Source organism: Ictidomys tridecemlineatus, chromosome 12 (assembly GCF_052094955.1).
Source record: "Ictidomys tridecemlineatus isolate mIctTri1 chromosome 12, mIctTri1.hap1, whole genome shotgun sequence".
Classification (NCBI taxonomy): domain Eukaryota; kingdom Metazoa; phylum Chordata; class Mammalia; order Rodentia; family Sciuridae; genus Ictidomys; species Ictidomys tridecemlineatus.
In genome coordinates, this window is record NC_135488.1 from 114,400,453 (window position 1) to 114,426,083 (window position 25,631).

The 25,631-nt window shown below is 36.8% G+C and overlaps 1 protein-coding gene across 13 annotated transcripts in view; it reads right to left on the minus strand.

Moving 5' to 3' along the window:
• Taf1b (TATA-box binding protein associated factor, RNA polymerase I subunit B) overlaps nt 1-25,631 on the minus strand; it is a 79,798-nt gene that overhangs the window by 32,009 nt on the left and 22,158 nt on the right. For all 13 annotated transcript variants that reach the window (XR_013429278.1, XR_013429277.1, XR_013429273.1 and 10 more), the window contains exon 8: nt 22,051-22,150. Coding sequence is in view for 5 of the 13 variants with exons in the window: in XM_078029680.1 (XP_077885806.1) it covers nt 22,051-22,150 (100 nt within the window). In the remaining 8 variants the exon portion in view is untranslated. The remainder of the gene's footprint in view (nt 1-22,050; nt 22,151-25,631) is intronic.

A 25,631-nucleotide genomic window follows, 5' to 3' on the forward strand; every position in this document is an offset into this window, starting at 1 on the left:
AACTATATTTTGATATAGTTATTTCAAATTGACTCTGGAGGGCTTTTTTAAAAATTTATTTATTTATTTATGTATGTATGTATGTATGTATGTATGTATGTATGTGGTTCTGAGGATCGAACTCAGGGCCTCGCACATGCTAGGTGAGTGCTCTACCACTGAGCCACAATCCCAGCCCCATGGAGTTTTTATTAGTAAAAAAGGCATTCTAATCTATGCTACGTTAACATAATTAATTTATATCTGTAGAATACAAAGGAAATCTGTGTCAATACAAAATTAAAAGTTTGTTTTAATACTGACATAAATTCTACTTGTACACTAAATATTATTACTTACATTCTAATCTGTGAACTTAAAAGGAAAAAAAGGAAAACAAATTCTCAGCAATTTTGGAAGGTCTTCCTTTTTTTTTTTTTTTTTTCATATGGGGGATTGAACCCAGGAGGCACTCTACCATTGAGCTACACCTCTAGTCCTTTAAAAATTTTTGAGACAGGGTCTCATTGAATTGTGGAAGCTAGTCTCAAACTTGTTATCCTCCTGCCTCAAAATCCTAAGTAGCTGGGAAATACAGAACCCAGCTTTCCTTTTTCTTTATAAACTTTGTTCATTTAGATAGAACATGAAGTATCCGTCAAGGGAAGACAATTTTAATATTACTAATGAGATTTACGGCAGCCCTAATCCCTTAAAATAGTGCAAATGAGAGATGAAATTACATATTTCTATGTGCAAATAAATAAAACACGAGAGCATTTAATATTCCTTTAGAAGAATAATTATCTCAAAAAATGATTTAATGGATGATAAATTCATGAAAAGTGAATCATTAATAAATAGCAATCTGGTAGTTTAATAAGATTCAGTATGTTTTCAAAACTGCCACACTAAAAGCTGGTGTATCAAACTAGACTTCTGGTGACAAGTAGGACACCATTCTTTCAAATGTCGAGGGGAAAATAGTTATTAATAACAAATCAACACATTTATCCCAAGGCTTAGATTCTAGATTATCCTCCTCTCAATGCAGTATTATAGACTTTGCTTTTTAAATTTTCATTTATTTTTTAAAAGAGCTAACTTTCCCTTAGTGAATAACTAAAAATATTGTTTTAAAAATAGCCAAAGGTGGGCTGTGGCTGTGGCTCAGTGGTAGCGCACTTGGCTGGCATGTGTGAGGCACTGGGTTCGGGTCTCAGCACCGCATATAAATAAATAAAATAAAGGTCTATCAATGACTAAAAAAAAAAAAAAATAAAAATAAAAAAAAGTAGCCAAAGGGTTTTCAATATCATTCCATTTATTTTTTTAACCAGTCTTCTATCAGTATTATATATTAAGTTGTGAATGTATTTTAGCAATATGTTTGATATTTAGTAGTACATATTAAAATTTATGAAATATAAATTATACAGAATTTAATAAAAATAGACAACTTAGAGAAGACCTCTTTTTTAATTAATTTTTAATATATATATTTTTAGTTGTAGGTGGATACAATATCTTTATTTTATTTTTACCCTACCAACGACGTTCCTTACCCAGCCAAAACCCAAACATTTAGGAACATCTTTGACACATTTTCTTTTTCACATATCACGAATTTTTCACATATTCCATTATATAGACTGCAGAGACAGAGTCTCACTAAGTTGCCCGAACTTGTGATCCGTCTCCCTCAGCCTCCAAAATAGCTAGAATTACAGGCACACACCATCACACCCAACAAAGCTTGGTTTTCTTAAAATAAATTTTATTATATATATTTGAAGACTACAACATTATGTTACAGGATATAGGTAGGCAGTGAAATGGTTCCCATGGTGAAGCACAGTAACATATCTATCACTTCACATCATTTTTTAAAATATGTGTGACAATGGCAGCTAAAATCTACTTAATTAACAAAAAATCCCAAATATAATAGTTTTATTAACTCTAGTCTTCCTGTTGTAAGTAGATCTCTACACTGGTTCATTCTACATACCTGTTATTTTGTATCCTTTGACCTACATTTTACCACCCCCCCCATAATAATCACTGTTTTATTGTCTATGTTTTTTTAAAATTTATTCTAATTTGTTATATATGACAGCAGAATGCATTACAACTCATAATACACATATATAGCACAATTTTTCATATCTCTGGTTATAGACAATGTAGTTACACCATTTGTGTCTTTATACATATACATGTACTTAGAATAATGATGTCCACCTCATTCCACTGCCTTTCCTACCCCCATGCCCTCTCCCTCCCCCTCCCTCCCCTTTGTCCTATCTAAAGTTCCTTCATTCCTCCCATGCTCCCCACCCATCCCCATTATGAATCAGCATCCTTTTTTTTAATGAATATTTTTTTTAAAGAGAGAGAGAGACAGAGAGAGAGAGAAAATTTTAATATTTATTGTTTAGTTTTCGGTGGACACAACATCTTTGTATGTGGTGCTGAGGATTGAACCCAGGCCGCACGCAAGCCAGGCAAGTGCACTACCGCTTGAGCCACATCCCCAGCCCATGAATCAGCATCCTTAAATCACAGAAAACATTCAGCATTTGATTTCTGGGATTGGCTAACTTCACTCAACATTATATTCTCCAACTCCATCCATTTACCTGCAAATGCCATGACTGTATTCTCTTTTATTGTTGAGAAATATTCCATTGTGTATATATACCAGTTTCTCGATCCATTGTCTATTGAAGGGCACCTAGGTTGCTTCCACAGTTTGGCTACTGTGAATTGTGCTGCTATAAACATTGATGTGGCTGTGTCCCTGTAGTATGCTGTTTTTAAATCCTTTGGGTATAGACTGAGAAGTGGGATAGCTGGGTCAAATGTGGTTCCATTCTCAGTTTTCCAAGGAATTTCCATACCGCTTTCCACTTGGGCTGCACCAATTTGCAGTCCCACTGCCTTTCCCCCCACATCCTCTCCAACACCAATTGTTGTTTGTATTCTTAATAGCTGCCATTCTGATTGGATTGAGATGAAATCTTAGAGTAGTTTTGATTTGCATTTCTCTAATTGCTAGAGATGTTGAACATTTTTCATATATTTGTTGACTGACTGTATATCATCTTCTGAGAAATACCTGTTCAGTTCCTTGGCCCATTTATTGATTGGGTTATTTGTTTTTTGGTGTTAAGTTTTTTGGTATTCTTAAAATAAATTTTATTATGTTCTTATATATCCGAGAGATTAATGCCTATCTGATGTGCATGTGGTATAAGTTTGCTCCCATTCTGTAGGCTCTCTATTCACCTCATGTTGGTGTTTTTAAGCTCTTTTAAAAAATATTCCACACATAAGTATGTTCATATAATTTCTCCTTTTTGTGACTGGCTTATTTCACTTAGCAAAATATCCTATAGGTTTATTTATGTTGTGGCAAATAGCAAGGTCTCCTTATTAAGTCTGAACAATACTGTAAACCACATTTTCTTTATTCATTTGTCTGATGGTGTTTCTGTACATTGGCTGCTGTGACCATGGGAGTAGGGACATCTTTATGAGGTAGTGGGTATAGACCCTCAGAGGGACTGTTGAGTCATATGGCTGTTTTACTTTTAATTTCTTTAGGAACCTCCACACAGTGTTTTCCACAATGGTCAAGGCTTGGTCTTAAATGCTACTATTTCTCCCTACTTCCACTACTACTTTAAGCCTCCAAACCTCCTCCCCAACATGGACAACCAATCTCCTGATGGATAGCGCCAGATGCACTTCTGCTTCTTTTCAACCCAGAGTGAGATTTTAAATGTAAATCTGGTATGTCACTACCGGATTAAAATCCCTCTAATTGGGCTGGGGATGTGGCTCAAGCGGTAACGCACTCGCCTGGCATGCGTGGGGCACTGGGTTCAATCCTCAGCACCACGTAAAAAAAAATAAATAAAATAAAGATGTTGTCCGCCCAAAACTGAAGAATACTAAAAAATTCTCTCTCTGAAAAAAAAAATCCCTCTAATAGTTTACATTATTCTTAGACCACTCACCTCTACCTGAAGGCTTTTTTTTTTCTTTTTTTTTAGTTGTTGATGGACCTTGATTTTATTCATTTATTTATATTCGGTGCTGAGAATTGAACCCAGTGCCTCACACATGCAAGGCAAGTGCTCTATGACTGAGCCACAACCCTAGCCCTGGTTCATGGCTTTTGTACAAGGTAAATTAGGTAGTTTCATCTTCTGCATTTTTACATGACACATTTTGTGAAAATTTTCTAATTTTATTAGATAATCTGTGAATATATAGTTTTCAGTAACTGGAAAATATTTCCCTCTATGAATTCACTACTGAACTTCTACACTAGATGTTATACGTATCATACTAAATAGCTATTAGAAAGTATTCTGCTAGGCTGTTCTGTGACTTAGGAAAATACATATTTTATATCAAATACTGAGTTTAAATAAGGGTAGACAAATTTGTGTATAGTCTTCAATCCTAATTTTGCAAATATGTTATAAACATTAAATAAGACAATAAAAAATACCAAATGTTGGGCTGGGGTTGTAGCTCATGGTAGAGTGCTTGCCTCCCATGTGTGAGCATTGGGTTCGATCCTCAGCACCACATAAAAATAAAATAAATAAAAATGTTATGTCTTCCTATAATTAAAAAATATTTTTTAAAATACACAATGTTAATGGTAACCATAAGAAATTGGTTTGGGGATGATTTTTATCTTATCACACTTCTCATTATGTTCAACATTCTTCCTAATCATTTTGAACATATTACTTTTTACAATAAGAACAAGTAATATTCAAAAACATTACACAGCTTGGTGGTAGAGAGCTGGCCTAGTGTGTGCAAGGCCCTGACTTTAATTCCTAACACCACAAAAACAAAGTATATTGTTGTGTTTCAAAAAAATTGAAAATAGACCCACCATATCATCCAGCTATTGCACTTCTTTGGATATTTACCCAACAGAATTGAAAGCAGATAACTCGAACAGATATCTGTATACTGACATTTACAGGACTATTATTCATAATAGCTAAAAAGTGGAAACAACCTAAATGTCCACAAATAGATAAACAAGATGTGGCATATCCCTACAACAGGATTATTCACTCTTAAAAAAAGAATGAAATTCTGACAGAACTACAACATGGATATTCCTTAAAGACATTATGTTAAGTAAAATAAATCAAACATGAAAAGAAAAATATTATATGATTCCCTTTATATGGGCTACTTGGAGTAGTCAAATTCAGAGACAGGAAGTAGACTATTTACCAGGAGCTGGAGCATATGAGGAATAGGAAATCAGTGCTATGAAATGGGTGTGGAGTTTCAGTTTAGGAAGATGGAAAAGCCTGGGTGATGGATGGTGGTGATGGTTGCATGACAATGTGATATACTCAATGCTACTGGACTGCACTCTGAAAAATGATGAAATGTTAAATTCCATGTTATGCATATTTTTGCATAATAAAAAATATAAAAAATGAACCTAAGTAATATTTGACTAAAGGGGAAAAAACTCAAAATATATTTGAACAGTCACAATTAAAAGTAAATAAAGCTGGATGTGGTAGGGCATGCATGTTAATCCAGTAGTTCGGGAGAGTTAAAAGTCAGCCTCAGCAACCTAGCAAGGCTCTAAGAAACTCAGGGAGACCCTGTCTCTAAATAAAACACAAAAAAGGGCTGGAATGTACCTCAGTGGCAAAGTGCCCCTGAGTTCAATCCTTAGTACCAAGAAAAAAAAAAGTTAAGTAAAGCTAAAGATTTTTTAAAAATTCAACATACATAAAATCTATATACATTTAAAATCTACATTACTTGCTCACATCTACCTTTATTTCATATAAAATCTCTTAGTAACAGGGAATGGGAGATGGAGTTATTAAACTATTAAGTATATATCACCAAGATATGGGTCTGCCTTTCCCAGAAGACAAAACTTACTGAGCAGAAAGATAATATAGTATGTGTAGAATCTCTTGCCCAGAAATTATACCTACCACTTAGTGATTCTAATATAAGACCAAAAGGGCTTTGTTTTTTAATGCCTCAAATAAAGTTAGATATTTATGATTGGATATCACCACTGCACATTATTTTTGTCCCAGGGGATGTCATCAAAAGCATCAGAATGCTACCTCCTGCCACCAACAGCACATATCTCGATTATACCTATAGGGCCTGGCTATGGAAATCCCCCATGCCACTTGTGCACCCAGTATAACTGAGCCAGGCCAGTTAGGGGGCCTGCATTGCCTGCTCATCAAAATATCTGACCTTTGGCACAAGACCTGCGGCAGGCTGCTTAGCATGGTTTTAGAGAATAAGAGGACTGTGAAACATTTTTGTCTCTGTTAAACTGTTCTTAGTCTAGAGCGGAGAGAGTGAGTTTCTAATATTGATAAGATTCTAAAACATAGATAACTATCTCACAAAGATTAAGATTCTAGGGTTGTGGCTCAGTGGTAGAGCGTTTGCCTAGCATGCGTGAGGCACTGGGTTCGATTCTCAGCACCACATATAAATAAATAAAAATAAAGGCCATTGACAACTAAATAATTACAAGATTCTAAAACATGGATAACTATCACATAAGATAACTATTTTCAGTGACTATTTTAGACTGACTTGTAGAAAATGCATTTGTCTTATAAAAACACACTCAAGGGAAGGATTTTAGAAGCTGTGTGGATTTGCAGTATATTTTCACTAAGTAAGAGGAATCCGATGTAGTTGGTAAAATAAGAGGCTCACAGAGTCCTGTTTAAAACTTTGCATATTTAGTAAAGTACAACAGCATTTTGCTTTATATTGACCCTTGGGCTAATGAGTCTACTACTACCTCAAATCTTTCAAGAAACAAGGTGGAATAACAAAGGAAAGACAGAAGCAACACAACATCCCCCTCAGAATCATGTGCAAGACACTTATTAAGAACACCTCTTCTTAGATCCCACACTATACCAGACTTCCTAAATCTGTCTTTGACCCTAGGTCCATAAAGCTGCAAGTTAAATGAGTCTTCAGCATATTTTTAGGTATAGTAAAGCTTGAGAACCTGTAGGGTTAATGATATTGCTGTGAATTCCAGGGAACAGAATGTATCAGTTGAGGGAAGCAAAAAAAATATAGGGGCCTTCCATCTTTATTTTTCTTACAGATTAGCAGAAACCCTCAGATAGTTTTACGTTGTGAGCTTGAAAAGAGAAACACATACATGCATTGCAGTGATAGTTAAGATGTCAAGAAAGGCCATGAACAAAAGACAACATCAACTGGTTTCTACTAGTGCCATCTGGCAGTAGCAATTCTGGAAGGGAGGAGTGGGAACCAGAGGGACTGAGAACACCTGTTATCATTATACTCACCTTAATTTCCCTCGGGTAGATTTTAAACTGTCAGATTATTATTCTAAGATTGCACAAACAATCCCAAGGATTTCCAGTGGCCCACAGAGTTAAGATGACAGACAAATCTAGAATAAAGTTTGAAGTCTAAGAGTGTTTTAAAACTTGATCCAATAAGACCTTCATTTGGAGGTGCTTAAGATATGACTGACAGCTCTGGAAGAGTCTTTTTCTTCCTTCAGCCAAAAGGGACCCAGTTTCACAAAGGCTGTAAGACTGCTTTGAGGCAAAATGAATCATCATGGCAAAGTGCCCGCTCAGTGGATCTGGCTGAGCCAGCTCTGTGTCTTTATATTTTACTCATTCAGAGAGAAGATCAGAATGTTGTTTATCAACATTTGAAATACTGGAGATGTGCTTCAGAATGAACTTCCAGTTTCCTCTTTATCCCTTCTTGACGAATCTGGAGAAAGATGATGAAATAACTAATTTCTGAGAGAATTTGGAAACACTGCCAAGGACTGCTGTAAATAATACGCTACATATTATTCGTTTAAAAATTGGTCTGACGGTTTAAAATCTACAAAAATAAAGAAAAATCATGACTGAACTCCAAAGTAGCCCTCCTGCCTATCATTGACAGAATAAATTGTATTTAATACAGACAAGTGTATCTAAGCCCAATACTTTGGTTCTACCAGTGATTTAACCCTTTGATAGAAATGGTACCCCTGAAAGAGACTATGAAAGAGACTATATTTTCAGCTTGGTCTACCACATGGACCAAAAGATTTTTACTAAAAGCAAAAAATGAAGCAGCAAATATATAATGCTCTGGATTTGATCCCGGGCACTGTTGAGAGAGAGAGAGAGAGAGAGAGAGAGAGAGAGAGAGAGAGAGAGAGAGAGAAGCATAAGAGGCAGAAAAAGGAGCAGAAGGAGATCACCTTCAAATTAAATGAACAAATAAACAAAATGCAAAGGCTGTCCACTGGGCTGGAAGTCACAGAACAGAAGAGGACACGCCTGGGAGAACTGAAGCTTCGTGCGCACCACCCACCTCCTCTCCTGGCTGCTGGGCAGTCAGGGAAATGCCGGGACCGACTGAAAAACCTCCTGGCCTGTGTGGAAAGGAGGACAACTAACATCTTCTGTACTTTGTTCTCCATCCCGTTTTAGGTGAATTTTGATAGCTTTGTGGTTACTGAGACATAGGTGCCCTCTTAAATACTACAGAACAACTTAAGGGAAAGAGATGGCTTACCCAGGATAAAGTTTGAGAGGGGTTTTAAAGATTTCTTGGAGGAGGGGGTTGTTTTCAAGGTGTGCTCAGCTTTATGGAATAACAAAAATAAACAGAGATAGAAGAACAGCCCCCCCTCCCCTGGCATTATCTTCATGGCCATCTCTGAGCACAATTGCACCTTTTGTCATTTCTGGTGGAGGTACAGCTGCCCAAGAAGCCAAGACTTAGTGGAGAAAGTAAAGACATGGAAGGGGGTAAGAAAATGCTTTCTTTGTTAATGAAAAGCCATTTCCATTTAAAAGTTTCAACATACTATAGAACAGTGAATGCATTTTTGTGAGCAAATGCAAGGCACACAATGAAGAAAGGCTGCCTGTTAATAAAATCAATAGTTGACTGAAGGCATCTCAAACCTTCCCCTTTTTCTATAAAAAAGCAGGGTGGGGAAGGAGGGATATTACTCCACTTGGCTACAGATGTATCTAAAAGATACAATGAATATGATACATAGAGTTCCTAGAGTGATACAGATCCAGTTAATTACAACAGTAAGAAATGACAAGTGTAATATGTTATGTAAAAGACCACAAAGCTATAATAAATTGTTCCAGTATGCATTTAAAATGGAGTGCTTGGGAAAGCATTTTAATTGAATATCACAAATATTCCAGGGAGTTTATTTTTCTTCATGAAGCAATGCTTTAAGACAGGCAAGGACAAGCTAGAGTTTCTGTTACACAACAGCAGGCTCCTGTGATAAAGCAGATTACAATACCCTGTCAGAGGCAAACTTCCTGCTGAGCTATTAAAAAAAAAAAAAAGTGCATGCCGCACCCTTCTTCTTATTTTTGTTTTGAAGCAATTCAGCTGAAAAGCTAAGGCATTATGCACCTGTTAATCCAAACCATCACAACTTCTTTATTAAAAGGAAAATTGAAAATGAATAAAACTATAATAATGATAACAAAGCACTGTAATATATTATTTATGGAAGGATAAATTCCATTTATATTATGATTTATCTTGAATACCTGTTCTGTTAGAATAATCTCAATGAGGAAAGGAGTTGTAGCTCAGTGGTAGAGCACTTGCCTAGCATGTATGAGGCATAGGAGAGAGAGAGAGAGAGTGGGGAAGAGAGAAAGGGAGGGAGAGGGAAAGAGAGGGAGAGAGAAAGAGAGAGAGGGAGAGAGAAGGAGAGAGAGGGAAAGAAAGAAAAAGAAAGGTATTGTGTCCACTTACAACTAAAAATATTGTTTAAAAAGAATTATCTTAATGATTGGAAATCTGCCATGTAGTAACAAAAAATACTTTTTTACTTCTGAAGTCTGGTTTCAGTTTATGTTAAACACATTACTTTATGTGAAACACAGTCTTGGTCTTGAGGGTGAGAAATATTTACAAGCATATTGTTAGTTTATACAGACAAATAAAATCCTTATGAACAAATGCAGAATTATGAAATAAAGACCATTAAGGACTTGCCAACTGAATAGAAGACGGTAATCTCTTTTGGCCCCAGGATCAGAGTTGGGAAAAACCTTTTGAAGACCTCCTTAATATTTGTCTATTCTCCAAAGATTCTGCTGATTGATCTATAACTATGTTTCAATTTTACAGATTAATACTACAGGAGATTAAAAGATGCTGTCCAGAGGAGTAGATAATCTCCAACCAATTTGTATTTGATTTTGGAAGGGTTATCCAATTATTTTAGCAGCAGATTTACCACTGTCAATATTTGGTTGTGCTTAGATTACTGTAAAACCAAGTTTCCATTCTCTTCTCCTAGGAAGTTGGGGAGGGAAACTGTAGGCTGAGAATGCTGGGTTGGGTACAGGGTACTAGCCCAGGATCAAACTAAATTACAGATACCAAATCCACGTGAGAATATGAAGTATGGTTCTCCTACATAAATGTAGCCTCACAGATACACTTTCTAACCTGAGTAATTGACTATTGGTTTCAGTATACTGGTGGAGAATACAAATTAACTGATAAGATTATTTATCTCATACATTGATTTTCATATGAGTGATAATGGCACACCCATAACTCTTATTATTAAAGTCCTTGCTTATAAACAGAATTAATATCCCTTATACATCTACCATTAAAATTTGAAAAAATGCTTTTCATTTTTAGTCAAATACCATTATTTCATGGCCCTCAGTCTATTACATGACTACTTCAGAGGCAGGTCTGGATACTTCCTACTTAGGTGGAAAGAACTCCAGGAAATCAATTTGAAAAATCCCACGAGTATAAAAATATATTTATTGTTTGATAACTATTTTAAATCTTTTAATCAATACACACAAACTGAATCCTTAACATGCATATGTAAGTACTTTAGGGAATACAGATCATAAAACAGAATCATTAAATATAGTCCCCACTCTGAAAGAGTTTAAAACTTTGTTTGGGGCTCGGGATGTGGCTCCAGCGGTAACGCACTCGCCTGGCATGTGTGTGGCCCGGCTTCGATCCTCAGCACCACATACCAACAAAGATGTTGTGTCCGCCGAGAACTAAAAAATAAATATTAAAAATTCTCTCTCTCTCTCTCTCTCCTCTCTCACTCTCTCTTTATAAAAAAAAAAAAGAAAACTACTACAAGGCACAGGACAATCCAATCTTAAAAGTAGTTAGAAGAAATAAAGGAATATTACATCGAGAAAAGCAAAAACAGGAATGACAGCAGAATGACTTCCCATCAGAAGGCCAGCAGGTGAACCTGGCTAACAGCTCATAGTACCCATAAGCATCCAAGCCCAGTCTGAAAGCCATCTCAGTGGTGGACCTACCATACCCCAGCAAGCCCACTACACAGCTGGTTGGCCTGACAGGCCCCCATGTACCCACAGCCAATCAAGTGGCATCCCTGCTCTTCTCCCAAGAACTCACTAGAAGTCAATTGGACTACAGCACCTGCACACACTAGCTTTACCTGACAGTCATCTAGGTGATGATCCCTGCCCTTTGGTTAGGAGCACATAGCTGGTCAGCCCTCAGTGCCCCCATAAGGTGGAGTCCAGCTCAAAAGCCAGCTGGACAGTGGTCCTCCCCACCAGAGGGTCTGCTGCACAGTCAGTCAGCAGCAGCTGCAGGTACCCACCCTCAGCCTGATAGTGATTAAGCAGCTTCCCTGCCCCAGCAAAACTGCTACAACACTGCTCTCACAAACTCCCAAAGCTGCACACCACGAATAAAACCAGAGACCACTGACAAGGACTCCTGCACAGAGATCACACGACTGAGTTCATCCACAATCAAAACTAACATATCTACCAAACAGTACCCTAGCGAGCATTCCTAGGAATAAGTCTCTCCTGGTGAGGCTGGGGGAAGTTGGGGGAGGTGCCACTATAAAATTGGACAAGGTGAGTACTGCACAAGAAACAAGAGAGAGCAAATGAGCATGACACTTGCAAGGGAACAAAATAATTCCCCAGAAATAGTACTCTAGAAAAAAAAAAGGAAGGAAGGAAGGAAGGAAGGGAGGGAGGGAGGGAGGGAGGGAGGGAGGGAGGGAGGGAGGGAAGGATGGATGAATGAATGAATATATAAAATGTTAAAAGAAGAAAAATAAATCTAAAATGATGATCTTAAGGAAGTTCAGTGAGATAAAGAGAATACAAACAATTCAATGAAGGAAACCAATTCATGATCTGAAGGAGAAACACAACACTGAGAGAGATATTATAAAAAAGAACCAAAGAAAAATCTTACCACTGAAGAATTCAATGAATGAAATAAAAATGTGAGAGCCACAATAAGCTAGATCAAGCAGGAGAAATAATTCCTAAATTTGAAGACAGGTCTTTTGAGCTAACTCAAAAGTTGGAGGGGAAACTCATCAGAGGAGCGGGCGGGAGAATGAAGGTGAGTGAAGAAAGCCTCTGATGACACCGCTAAGCAACCAATGTCCTCCTCATGGGCGTCTCATAGGGAGAGGAGACCACGAAAGGCACAGAGAGCACATTAAAGAATAAGAGCTAGAAACTTCCCACATCTGGGTAGAGATATGGATATCCAAATCCATGGAGTTCAAAGAAAACCCCAAAGAACTCAACCCCAAGGAGGTGCTCTCCAAGGCACTTACGTCATAATCAGACAAGCAAAAGCTGAAGGAATTCATCACCACCTCATCCCTTGTTTAAGAAGGACCTAGGATTGAGTCCAGGATCTAGAAGTGAAAGGATATAACTGCCATCACGAAAAACACCTGAGTATAGAACTCACTGGTAGAGTGGACACACAAACAAGAAAGGGAAAAGGAACCAAACCATATCATTCCAGAAAACCACCAACCACAAAGATTAACAATAAGAAGGGAAGAAAGGAATAAAAAATATACAAACTACTGTATAAACAATATACAATCAGAAAACACTTTTTAAATGACAAGTGTAGATTATTACCTATCAGTAATAAGTCTGGGGCTGGGGATGTGGCTCACTGGTTGAGTGCCCAGAGCTCAATCTCTAGTACCAACAAAAACAAAAACACCTGAATATAAATGAATTAAAATATAGACTAGCTGAATACTAAATTTTTATTTTAAAAACTAAATAAAGACATGGGCTAGGGTGGTAGCTCACTGGTAGAACACTTGGCCTAACATGCAGGAGAGTCTAGGTTTAATCCCCAACACTGAAAGAAAGAAAAAAAAAAGAAAAGAAAAGAAAGACATCACATATCTATGTACTCAAAGAATTAAATTTGTTAAAATGTCCATTTGTGATCTACAGATTCTGCCCAAAGTCATCTACATTCAATGTAATCTCTAGCACAATACCAATTATAGCCAGGTTTGATAGTGCATGTCTATAATCTCAGCAACCCAGGAAGCTGAGACAGAAAGATCCCAAGTTCAAGGCCAGCCTCAGCAACTTAGTGAGACCAAAGCAACTTAGTGAGACCTTGTCTCAAAATAAAAAATGAAAAGGGCTGGGGATGTGGCTCAGTGGTAAAGCATCCCTGGATTAAATCTCTAGCTCGCGCGCATACACACACAGACACACGAGTTTCCACAGAAACAGAAAAAATCACTACTAAAACTCATATGGAACCACTGAACCTCCAAATAACCAAAGTAATCCTGAGAAAAAAGAACAAAATTGGTGGCATCACAATACCTGACTTCAAAACATACTACACAAAGTTACAGTAGCCCAAAGTGTGATAATGGCATAAAAAACAGACACAAAGATCAATGGAACCGAATACAGAAGCCAGAAGTAAGTCCAGAAATTTATAGCAAACATATTTTTGACAAAGGCACAAAGAACAAACTCTGGAGAAATGACAGATGCTGGGAAAAATGGAGATCTATACACAAAGGAAAAAACTAGATTTTTATCTCTCATCATTAACAAAAAGCAAAGACTTAACTATAAAATGTGAAATTATGAAACTATTAGAAGAAAGTAAGAAAAATGCTCTAGGACAATGGTTTGAACAATGATTTTTTTTTAATATATATATATGACCCCAAAGACTCAGGCAACAAAGCCAAAAGTTGACAAATGGGATTACATCAAACTGAAAAGCCTCCACACAGCAGAGGAAATAATAAACAGAGCTAACAAACAAACTACAGAATGGGATGAAATGTGTGCAAGCTACTCAATTGACAAATGACGATATCACAGATAGTACGAGAAACTTAACAACAACAAAAAAAAAACCTCCAAATAACCAATTTAAAAGTGAGAAAGTGATCTAAACAGACATTTCTCAAAAGAAGATATACAAATGGCCAACAAGTATATTAAAAAATGCTCAACATCACTAATCATCAAAGAAATGCAAATCAACCCCCCCAAAATAGCATCTACCCTCAGTTAGAATGATATGAAATCAACCAAGATGTCCATTGTCAGATAAATTGATAAAGAAAATGTGTACAAGTACACAAAAGAATATTATTCACTTGTAAAAAAAGAATGGAATACTATAGTGCATGACATAGAGATAAGCTGAGAAGGCACTGGATTAAGTTAAACACACAAAGTTAAATTCCACATGTTCTCATTTATTTGTGGAAGCTAAAAAGATAAACTCACAGAAGGAGAGTAGAAGAGTGGTTAACAGAGGCTGGGAGGGTACTGGGGGAAAGGAAGATGGAAAGAGGATGATTAACAGGTTCGGGGGTGTAGCTGGGAAGGAAGAATAATTTCTAATGTTCTGTGCCACAGTAGAGTAATTATGGCTGATGAAAAATGATCAAATATTTTAAAATAGTAAAGATATATACTTGAATGTTCTCAACTGAAGAGAAGGTAAATATTTGAGGTGACAGGTATGCCAACTACCTGAACTTACCATATGCACTGGATACATGTGTAGGAATATTACACGGTAACCTATAAAAATTTACAAATATCATGTCAATTAAGAGGCTTATACTCTATTGACTGAGCTGGCCAGGTACCCTTTATGAGTTAACTAAAAAGAAAGAAATCAGACAGGCCTGAAAACAATGGAATGACATATTTATCTATCAAATAAACTGAAAGAAAAACATAAGTCCAGAATTCACTTAGTGAAAATGTCTTTCCAAAAGTAAGGCAAGAGTTGTTTTTTGTTTGTTTGTTTGTTTAGTTGTAGTCGAACACAATATCTATCTTTCTTTCTTTATTTTTATGTGGTGCTGAGGATGAACCCAACTCCTCCAGGCCAGCGCTCTACTCCTGAGCCACAACCCCAGCCCCAAGGCAAGACTTTTTAGACCAAGAAAAAACAGAAGAATTGTCAAATTTCTACTATAAAAAATGTAAAGGTCATTTTCTACACAGAAATATGGGTTTAAACAAAAAGAATGCCAGAAATAGCAAATACGTATGTAAATATAAAATGCTTTTTCATTTTTAATTTCTTCAAGAGACAAATAATTGTTTAAAGGAAAAATAATCCCAAAGCACTATAGGATTTATAACAAAAGTGAAATGTTTGCTGCTAAAAGATGAAGGCGAATAGTGGAATGATCCTGTTGTAAGGGTCTTAGGTTATACCCATAAGTGTTTACCATTAGTTGAGGTAGACAGTACTGTAATGATGATACTGTAAACTCTAGAGCAACTACGAAAAAAAGAAAACAAGGAGATTCAGTTAATAAATCAATAGTAAAGATAAAATAGAGGGCTGGGGATGTGGCTCAAGCGGTAGCGCGCTCGCCTGGCATGCGTGCGGCCCGGGTTTGATCCTCAGCACCACATACCAACAAAGATGTTGTGTCTGCCGAAAACTAATAAATAAATAAATATTAAAAAAAAAAAAAAAGATAAAATAGAATTATAAAACATTCTTAGTTAATCCAAAGGAAAGCAAAAAAACAGAAAAAAGGAATAAGGAACAGAAAGAATAAATAATATGTGGTAGATTCAAACATGACCATATATATTAGTAATTACATCAAATGTAAAAAGCTTGTATTTTCTAATTAAAAGGCAGAAGTTATCTGACTGGATAAAAGGTCAAGTCTTGGGGCTGCAGTTGTAGCTCAGTGGTAGGGCAGTTAACTAGCATGTGCGAGGTACTGGGTTCAATCCTCAGCACCACATAAAAATAAACGAATAAAATAAAGGTATTATGTCCATCTACAACTAAAAAAATATAAATTATCCCAGAAATCGACTTTAAATATACACAGAGGTTAAAAATAAAAGATTCAAAAAAATACAGAGTAGAAACATTAAAGAAGAAGAAGAAGAAGAAGAAGTAGTAGTAGTAGTAGTAGAAGTAGTAGTAGTAATAGTAGTAGTAGTAGTGGTTATGTTAATATTAGATAACGTAGATATCTAAAAAAGAAATATAACTGGGGGGGGAAGTGACATTACATTATGATAAGAGTCAATTCATTAAGAAGACAAATTATCCTAAGTATTATACATGTAACAAAAGGTCCAATTTTTGAAGTAAAAACTGAGAGAATGTGAAGAAAAAGTTGCCATCATATGTGGAGAATTCAACATTCCTCTCTCAGTACAGTCATCTCTTTAAGGTAGAGGGGTTGGTTCTAGGAACCCCTGTGGGTTCCAAATCTGTGAAGCTCAAGTCCCTTATATAAAATGGTGCAGTGATTTGCATAATATATGCACACCTTCTATATCACTTTAAATCATCCTTAGATTGCTTATAATACCTAACAGAATATAAATGCTTTGTAAATAGTTAGTATACTATATTGCAAAGGGAATGACTCAATTCTTTTTAGAATAGTTTTGATCTACAATGTGAGAACTGAGGACAAGGAGAACCAACTATAATTAATATGATAAGTAAAATGAAATATTTGTTCAGAACAAAAATAAACAAGAGGGCGCTGGGATTGTGGCTCAGCGGTAGAGTGCTTGCCTCACACGTGCAGGGCCCTTGGTTCCATCCTCAGCACCACATAAAAATAAATAAACGAAATAGAGTTATTGTGTCCAACTACAATTAAAAAATAAATATTAAAAAAAATAAATGAGAGCAAGTAAACATAACTCATTTTACCTCTTAATTTTATAAAATTAAGTCTCAAATTGTTAAAGGAAGGTGAGAGAATAGCTTAGATGTAATGGAGTACTGAGAACATAATATTTCAGTCTGAAATCCTGAATCATCACCAAAAATAAATGTGACTAAAATACCCACAGGTACTGCTTACCATACTAGAGAAAAGTATAAATCTTACTAAAGGATTAAGCTAGGCTACTGAGAAATGTGAGCCACAATGGCTGTTACAGAAACAATCTCTTGATTCTGTGTATTATAAGTCACTCTTGCAATTATTTAAATATTTAGCAACAATGGATTTATAAGTATTTGAAAGAACAAGGAAAATAATTTTTGAAAATAATTATGTTTGCAGAGTAAAATTTGAGCTTCTAGGTGAGTATACAGAAAGTAAAACTAAATTTCCTAATTACAAAGGAAACTGCCAGTTAGATGCCAATCCCAAGTATATAAATTCAGCTTAGGAAGCAATATCCTTTATAAGTCAAAGTATAAAATACCATAATAAGAAGCAAGATATACCATCCCTTTGTATGTCCATGGATTTCCTGGAATTTTCTTTGAGAAAACTTAGAAATGGACACATTAAAAAGTTAACAGAATTTTAAAATGAAACCTTTGCTTTTCAAAAATCATAGATTTTTTTTTTTACAAGCAACTTAATCCCCACTTCAGGGGAAAAGTTCCTCCATCCTAGGGCCTAGAAGGGAGATGCTATCATTTGAATATCCATGATGCGCCTGCATTTTGTATATATTACCTCACATAATCCTCCTGAAAATGAAGGACATTTCTAATGAAGGACAGATTTATTCATTCTCAAATCATAGTTCTTCTTAGGTCTGTTTCCTTATTGGAAAAATTTAAAAAAGCAGACTAACTGATCTCCAAATCCAAATTTCCCTCCAGTTGTCTTTTATTGTGTGTGTGTGTGGTAAGGGAGAGTTGGGGACCCACCTGGTGACTGAATCCAAGGCTGCTCTACCACTGAGCTATATCCCTAGCTCTTTCTTATTTTTTATTTTGAGATAGGGTCTTGCTAAGTTGCCCAAGCTGGCTTTGAACTTGAGACCCTCCTGCCTCAGCCTCCCCAGTAGCTGGAATTACAGGTGTGAATCACTGCTCCTGGCTCCTTCCATGTTTAATAGTGCATGATTCTACATTAAAGATTTGGGTATCTATTCCTGAGAAGCATACAATTTGATTAGGGAATTAAAGACAACAAAATACTGTCAGGTAGCAGCAAAACATACAAATAACCTTAATAAAGCAAAAATTATCCATATAACTTGAGTAGTAAATGGCTGTGAAAAATCACATTAAACCCCAGTCCGTCAGGATGTGAGATAGAGAACATGCTGGCAATTACAGGAGAGGAGGGAGGAAGAAAGTAGGGGAAGAAAGCAGGGATAGACACATAAGAGAGGGAGATTTTTATTTTTTCATTTTTCAGTACTGGGGATTGAACTCATTGACTCCTGCATAAGCATTCAACCACTAAGCTACACCCCCTATTTTGAGACAGGATCTCATCAAGTCACTCAGGCTAGCCTTGAACTTGTGATTGTCCTACCTCAGTCTCCCAAGTAGCCAGGATTACTGGCGTACACCACTTTGCCAGGCCCTGAGAATAATTTTTTTTTATTAACCAAGACAAAACTGGTATCCAACGCAAACATGATAACTCAGTTTCACTGGTCACTCTAGGAAAACTGAACAAATACAAAGACATAAGGCACACATCTAGAATTTAGGGAATCAAATGTTCTTCCCTTTTAGTGGAATATTAAACGAGGTTCAGACACAAGTCACAAAAAAATTTTCAGTTGTGAAATAAAAATCCTCCTATTTTATAATAGGATACCCTTAGTATTGTCCAAGGCATGCCCAGGAAGTTCAGTAAGTGTGGCATGCCATTAAAAAGATGACAAACCATTAGCTTTAAGTCAAGGCTCATTCTAAGGCTAAGAACTTGTATTATTCCCTCAGATTCAAGCAGGACTCCAGAGATGGAAGGAGCACTTGATACTTCATTATTTATCTCCCTGATTTCATCCAAGTCCAGTTATTTAACCACACCTCTGACAGTCACTTGGTCTGGAGTCGTGGCTGAAAAAAAAAAGAGATGTCTTCGGTGTCCTCAGTCATTTAAGTCAGTGATCTCAACCCTGCCCAAGCTGAGAAACACTAACCTGCCTTTTCAGAAAGAACCACACTTCAGGAGGCCCCTCCAACTAGCCAGCATGGCCTCATGCCACAAACAGGACAGCTCCCCATCTTCACTACCAGCCTGGACCACCCTCCAGATTGATCCTCTATCCCCTGCCTCTTGGTTCAGGGTGCCATTCTGCCCGAGGGCCACCTGTTGGTTTTACTAACTAGTCTAAAGCCCCTCCCTGGTTTGGCTCAATGTCCTACCCCTCCTTTTCCCTCCCTGCTCTGCCCCTCATTCAATCATCATGGTTTGTATGGTCCCTCTATTCTGTCTCCCTCCAAACTAAGGCCTGACTTAGCCATTGTGGACTACATTCAGAGTAAGAGTACTAGGCAAACTGCCTAGGTTCACTATGTCTTAGATTCCTCATCTGTAAATCAGGTATAATAATGATAATAATGCACACAACAGATTTCATGGGAATGGCATGAGTAATAAATGAGTTATAAAGAATGTAAAATCAGGCCAACCTGGAACATAGGAAACATAATTACTATTTCTTTTTTTCTTTTCTCCAGGTCAAGTGGTAGAGAGCACATCCAGTCTCTCCTGGGTATAAAGTACAATGTAACTAAAGACAGCAGCCCTGGGAACCCACTTCCAAGCTTGCTTCCTGCTTACCAAATCTACTGAAACTGCTCCCACGTTTGGCTAGGATTTTATGGTAGAGCCACTTCTGGCTTAAAAATCCTGCCTCAGCCTTCTGAGCTGCTAGGATTACAGGGGTGCACGCCACTGCGCCAAGCACAAAGCGACTGTTATAACAACATGCATTCTTTTCCTACTTCTCTATTCTCATCATCCTTTTGTCCAGTGTATCCACTGGTGTGGATGTAACTTATATCAATAAAAGTCACTCAAAGTGAATCCACTTGAAAAACAGGTCAAATTTTATTCGCAAATAGTGAAGGGGTTGGTAAGGACTTTGAGAAAATTAGAAAGCAAACAAGTTTATTTCATCTTATAGTAAACAAAATTCAGGTTATAATTATCTACTAAGTCCTCATAACAAAAAATAAATGAAACATTTTCTCTTCAGCATAATTCTCACAAAAATCATATAAAAACAAACAGGCATCCTTCCCATTGCCTCTGATTTTACAACACAATTAGAGAATCAATCGCTTTACAAAACTATTGAAGAGCTACATCCGATTTGCCAGGAACTCTCTTAATTCTTTGGCATTCAAATTTCCTCTTTTTAATCACTGATAGCGTCCCTCTTATTAACTTGCTTTTCTTCCAACATAAACTACAACAGTCCCTCTTACCACAGAGGTCATGTTCTAAGACCCTCAGTAGATGCCTTGAAACCCTTGACAGAACCAAACTCAATATATATTGTGTTTTTCCTATACATCATGCCTGTCATTAAGTTTAGTTTATAAATTAGGCAGAGTAAAGTTAATAATAACTAATAATAAAATAGAATGATATACTGTAATGAAAGTAATGTAAATGCAGTCTTGCTCAAAATATCTTATTATACTTTCACCTTTTCAATGAAAGGAAGCATTTCTCTTTGGTATAACTGAATTGCCAGCAACCTGACTCTTGTGTTTTGAGGTCTTTTTTGTGGGGGACTTGACCACTGAACCACATCTCCAGCTCTATTGTATTTTATTTCAAGACAGTGTCGGAGTTGCTTAGTGCCTCACTTTTGCTGAGGCTGGCTTTGAACTCGTGACTTGGGGCCATTTAAGTAAGGCAAACTGATACTGATACACAAGCATTGGCATACTGATACTCCAATAGTTGATTTGATAATTAAGATGGCTACTAAGTGACTATCCTGTGGGTAGGCCATACTATGGTACACTGTACAACAGATTCACATCCTATGCAGGGGGTTGGGGGTATAAGCAGGATGGCTTGAGATTTTATCACATTATTCAAAGTGGTATGCTTTTTAAAATGTATGAGGTTTTCTTTTTTTTTCATTTAATATTGGACTGTAGTTAACTATGGGTAACAGCAACCACAGACAGAGTGCCTACTCGAATTCTGTCAGATACTGATTTCTAATGTACTACAGTAACAGCCACCCTTTCCTGGAAGCACTAGTTGGGAGTAAGGTTGGGGTGACAGATGAGAGCAAATTTAAGTAATAATACCACAGACTCACAGTTCTTACCCAAAGTTCAAGAGTTTTTAATGAATACTTCTCAATTTATTATTTGCCTCTGGTCAATTTCCCAAGACCTGAGTTGTTTTTGAGGAAGAAGATTTGCAGCTTCTTTACTCCATCATCTCTAGAAGCTGGACCTCTTCCTGACTATAGTATTTACAAGAGAATGAGAATCCACTGACACAGAAAAATAATAATAATGATTTTGCTGGTTGTTTTTGGTGTTATTTGAGCTACTAGGGATCAAAACCAGGAGCATTCTACTTCTGAGCTAAATTTCCATCCATTTTTAAATTTTGTTTTGAGATAGGATCTCACTAAGTTACTCAGGTTGGCCTAGAAATTATTAGAATTAACATAATGCCTCTTGAAATAAGGTTTAACTTTCTTTTCTTTCCTCAAAGCAACATAATGTACAAATAACAGCAAAAAACATCTTTTTCAAACAAGCTACATAAGAAAAATAAATAATAATCCTACTCTTCATTAAATTAAAGTTAATATTACATGTTTGGACAAAACAAGATTTTAGAAATTTAAAAAACTCCAACACCAAATACTAAGTCAGACAAAGAAGAGAAATCACTGTGTCTTATTACTAACTAAAAGTAAAATAACTTACCTCTATAGCAAAAATTCCTTTGTCACGCCCATATAATTTCATCTCTTCTGGAAAATGCTGGAATGCATTTATGTAGGGAATATGGCCCTCTTCAACAAATCTTTATTTTTTTAAAAGAAAACATTTCAGTTAGAACTCGGTATTGACTTGAACTCTTTCTGAAAGTCTCTTATTTCAAAGGGAAAGAATTAGCTAAGCATATTCTGTCTCCCACATATTCGTTAAGGATAAATCCGATGATATCTATTATTCTTTGTATCCATGTGTGAGACTATTTAGCCAATTATCTGAGTCTCTTAAAACTTATGAAATAGATTTAATACATCTAGGAAATATGGGTCTTCTCTGTCAGCTTACCACCAGCCTCCCCAGCCTAGCATTCCTTAATCCCTAGTTCCTGCTCATCTTGTCAATCACTTCTTTAGGGAGACCTTCCTTGCCCCCTGTTTTCCTTATCCGTCCTTCTGTCCCTAACACCTATCCCAGTGCATGGCAGATGCTAGTCGCTGAAGGAGATCATTAAGGAAGGAACCTTGTCAGTTTGCTCAGCACTGCATCCCACTGTCTGGTAAATAGCAGGAAGATGGAACTGGACGAAAAAAGCACACACATATATAAACATACATACGTACATATATATATATATATATATACATACATATATATATTTGTTATTTATATGTATTTTTATTTATAATTCTTTCATTCATTCAACAGAAATGTATTGGGTACTGTATATCCAACACCACCCTTGACTATGGAAAGTCAGCAGTGAACAAACCAGGCAAAAATTCTTTTCCAATTCTTTTACACTCTAGTAAAGGATGACAAGCATAAAAATTAATAAAATCTACAGTATGTTAGGTAGGAGAAAGTATTAAGGGGAAAAATAAAGCCTGGCAGGAGCACAGGGAATGGGAATGGGGGTCTTAGATGTCAGGTTCCTAAACAAGGAAACTGTTAGGGAAGTAAGGCCAGGTGAGGAATGAGCACACAAAATCCTCGGCCTCAGTGCTGCTACTGGAGCAGAGCTGGCATCCGTCACCTTCCAGCAGCTGAAGAAAGACTGGTCCAAGTTTAGTTTCAAATTAAAAATGTGATTTAACTTTTTAGTTTACTGAAAATTGAGAATTAAATATTTTATGTAAAAATGGTGTTAAAGCTCCTCCAATTAGGTTTTCATTAGTTTCTTTAGTTTACATAAAAATATTTGTGCATAATAATCTGTATTCATATTAATCTGGATCTATATTTTTTATTTGAAATTATTTTATATTCAAAGTGTAATGTATGCCTACCACTTTTAAAACTACCTAGAATTTCATCATGGTAATATAGTGATAATTTACTTAGTTTTCACCTCATGGGATAATACATGCTAGTACTCTGTGGACGGTTAGGAGCTGAGAGATGAATAGGAGGAGATGGTCTTCCTACCCCCAAATGTCAGACAGCCTGCAGACAAGCCAGGAAGTACGCTACCATAAGTGCCACCAGAGGGGAACACTCAGCCTCTTAGGAGCAGAGGAAAGAGAAACCTGCCCAGGAGAAGCAGGCATGCACTCCCCAAGCAGATCTTGAGTGTCTGGAGTTTTAACAGTTTGTCACCATTTGTAAACAGGGCTGCTCTTAGCCTCTTTCAAAAGTTTGTTTTTCTTTTCAAATTTGAATTTTTTTTTTTTTAAAGAGAGAGTGAGAGAGGAGAGAGAGTGAGAGAGAAAGAGAGAATTTTTATTATTTATTTTTTAGTTCTCGGCAGACACAACATCTTTGTTGGTAGGGGGTGCTGAGGATCGAACCCGGGCCGCACGCATGCCAGATGAGCGCGCTACCGCTTGAGCCACATCCCCAGCCCCCAAATTTGAATTTTTATTCATTCATTCATTCATTCATTCATTCATTCATACATACATACTTTTGGTACTGGGGACTGAACCCAGAGGCATTTTTACCACTGAGCCCCATCCCCAGTCCTTTTTTTTAAGTTTTGAGACAGGGTCTTACTAAGTTGCTTAGGGCCTTGCTAAGTTACTGAAGCTAGCCTTGAACTTGCAATCCTTCTGCCTTAGCCTCCCAAGTTGCTGAAATTACAGATGCAGAAAAAACTAAGGATAGCTACTGATTCAAAATTCTGAACAATCTATTTTCCTCAGCTGTTTCTCTGGATCAACCTAGGAAGTTGAAGAGGAATTCGCACAGACTAAAATCTTCCTGTATGACTCTCCTGACCAACAGTACTATGTTAGCCACATCTCCTGGACACTGTTTCTATTTATAGTTTTACTGCATTGTTTGAAGTTTCAAACTGAAGGACTGGAAATTTAATAAACTGGTTCTTCGTTGCAGATCATGTGAGAAACACATTAGAGCCGGGTCCTGAACTTATTCCCTCTTTCTATTCCCTTACCACCACCCTAACCCAATTACCATCTCCTGTCTTAAGTATAGCAAAAGACCATGTGGTCTCCCTGTTTTCACCCTTACTTTTATAGAATCCATTTTCTACATAGCTGCCTAAATAATCTTTTTTTTTTTTTTTTTTTTAAAGAGAGAGTGAGAGACAGAGGGGGACAGAGAGAGAGAGAGAGAATTTTAACATTTATTTATTTTTTTCTTAGTTCTTGGCGGACACAACATCTTTGTTGGTATGTGGTGCTGCTGAGGATCGAACCCGGGCCGCACGCATGCTAGGCGAGCGGTCTACCGCTTGAGCCACATCCCCAGCCCCCTAAATAATCTTTTTAAAAATATAAATCAGACCAGTCTCTCCTGCTGCAATCTTTCAGTGGCTTACTATCACACTTAAAAATTAGGTCCACTTCCTCTTATATGTAATTTTGTATAACAATGAAGGTCTCCTTCCATTTCCATGAAATTTCCCTTCTCTCTCCCTTTCCCTCCCACCTCTCGTCACTGTTTAATGTTAATCTTGGGGAAAAAAGAAAACAAGGGAGAGAAATGAATTACCAGTAGATGGGGTAGAGAGAGAAGATGGGAGGGGAGGGGAGGGGAGGGGGGATAGTAGAAGATAGGAAAGGCAACAGAATACAACAGACACTAGTATGGCAGTATGTGAAAATGTGGATGTGTAACCGATGTGATTCTGCAATCTGTATATGGGGTAAAAATGGGAGTTCATAATCCACTTGAATCAAATGTATGAAATATGATATGTCAAGAGCTATGTAATGTTTTGAACAACTAATAATAAAAATAAAAAAATTTAAAAAAAAATTAGGACCAAAGTCCTAATCAGTATGGGGTCTCCTTTGGAGTGATGAGTATATACGGGGAGTTGATAGAGAAATGATAGCTCCACATCTTTGTGAATATAGTGGAAACCACTGAATTACATATTTTTAAAGGTTGAACCTTATAATTTATAAACTATACCTCAATTTTCAAAAATCCTATTTCTGATTTGACTTATAAAGGCATGCCTATACCCTGCTTATCAAGTCTCTTGGCCTTCAAGCCTCCCATTCCCCCTTCAAATTCACTTCCTTCACTTACAAGATCCTCCTTCTGTTCCTTAATCACTGATCTTGTTTTAGGACTTGGTACTAACAACCTCCCTCTAA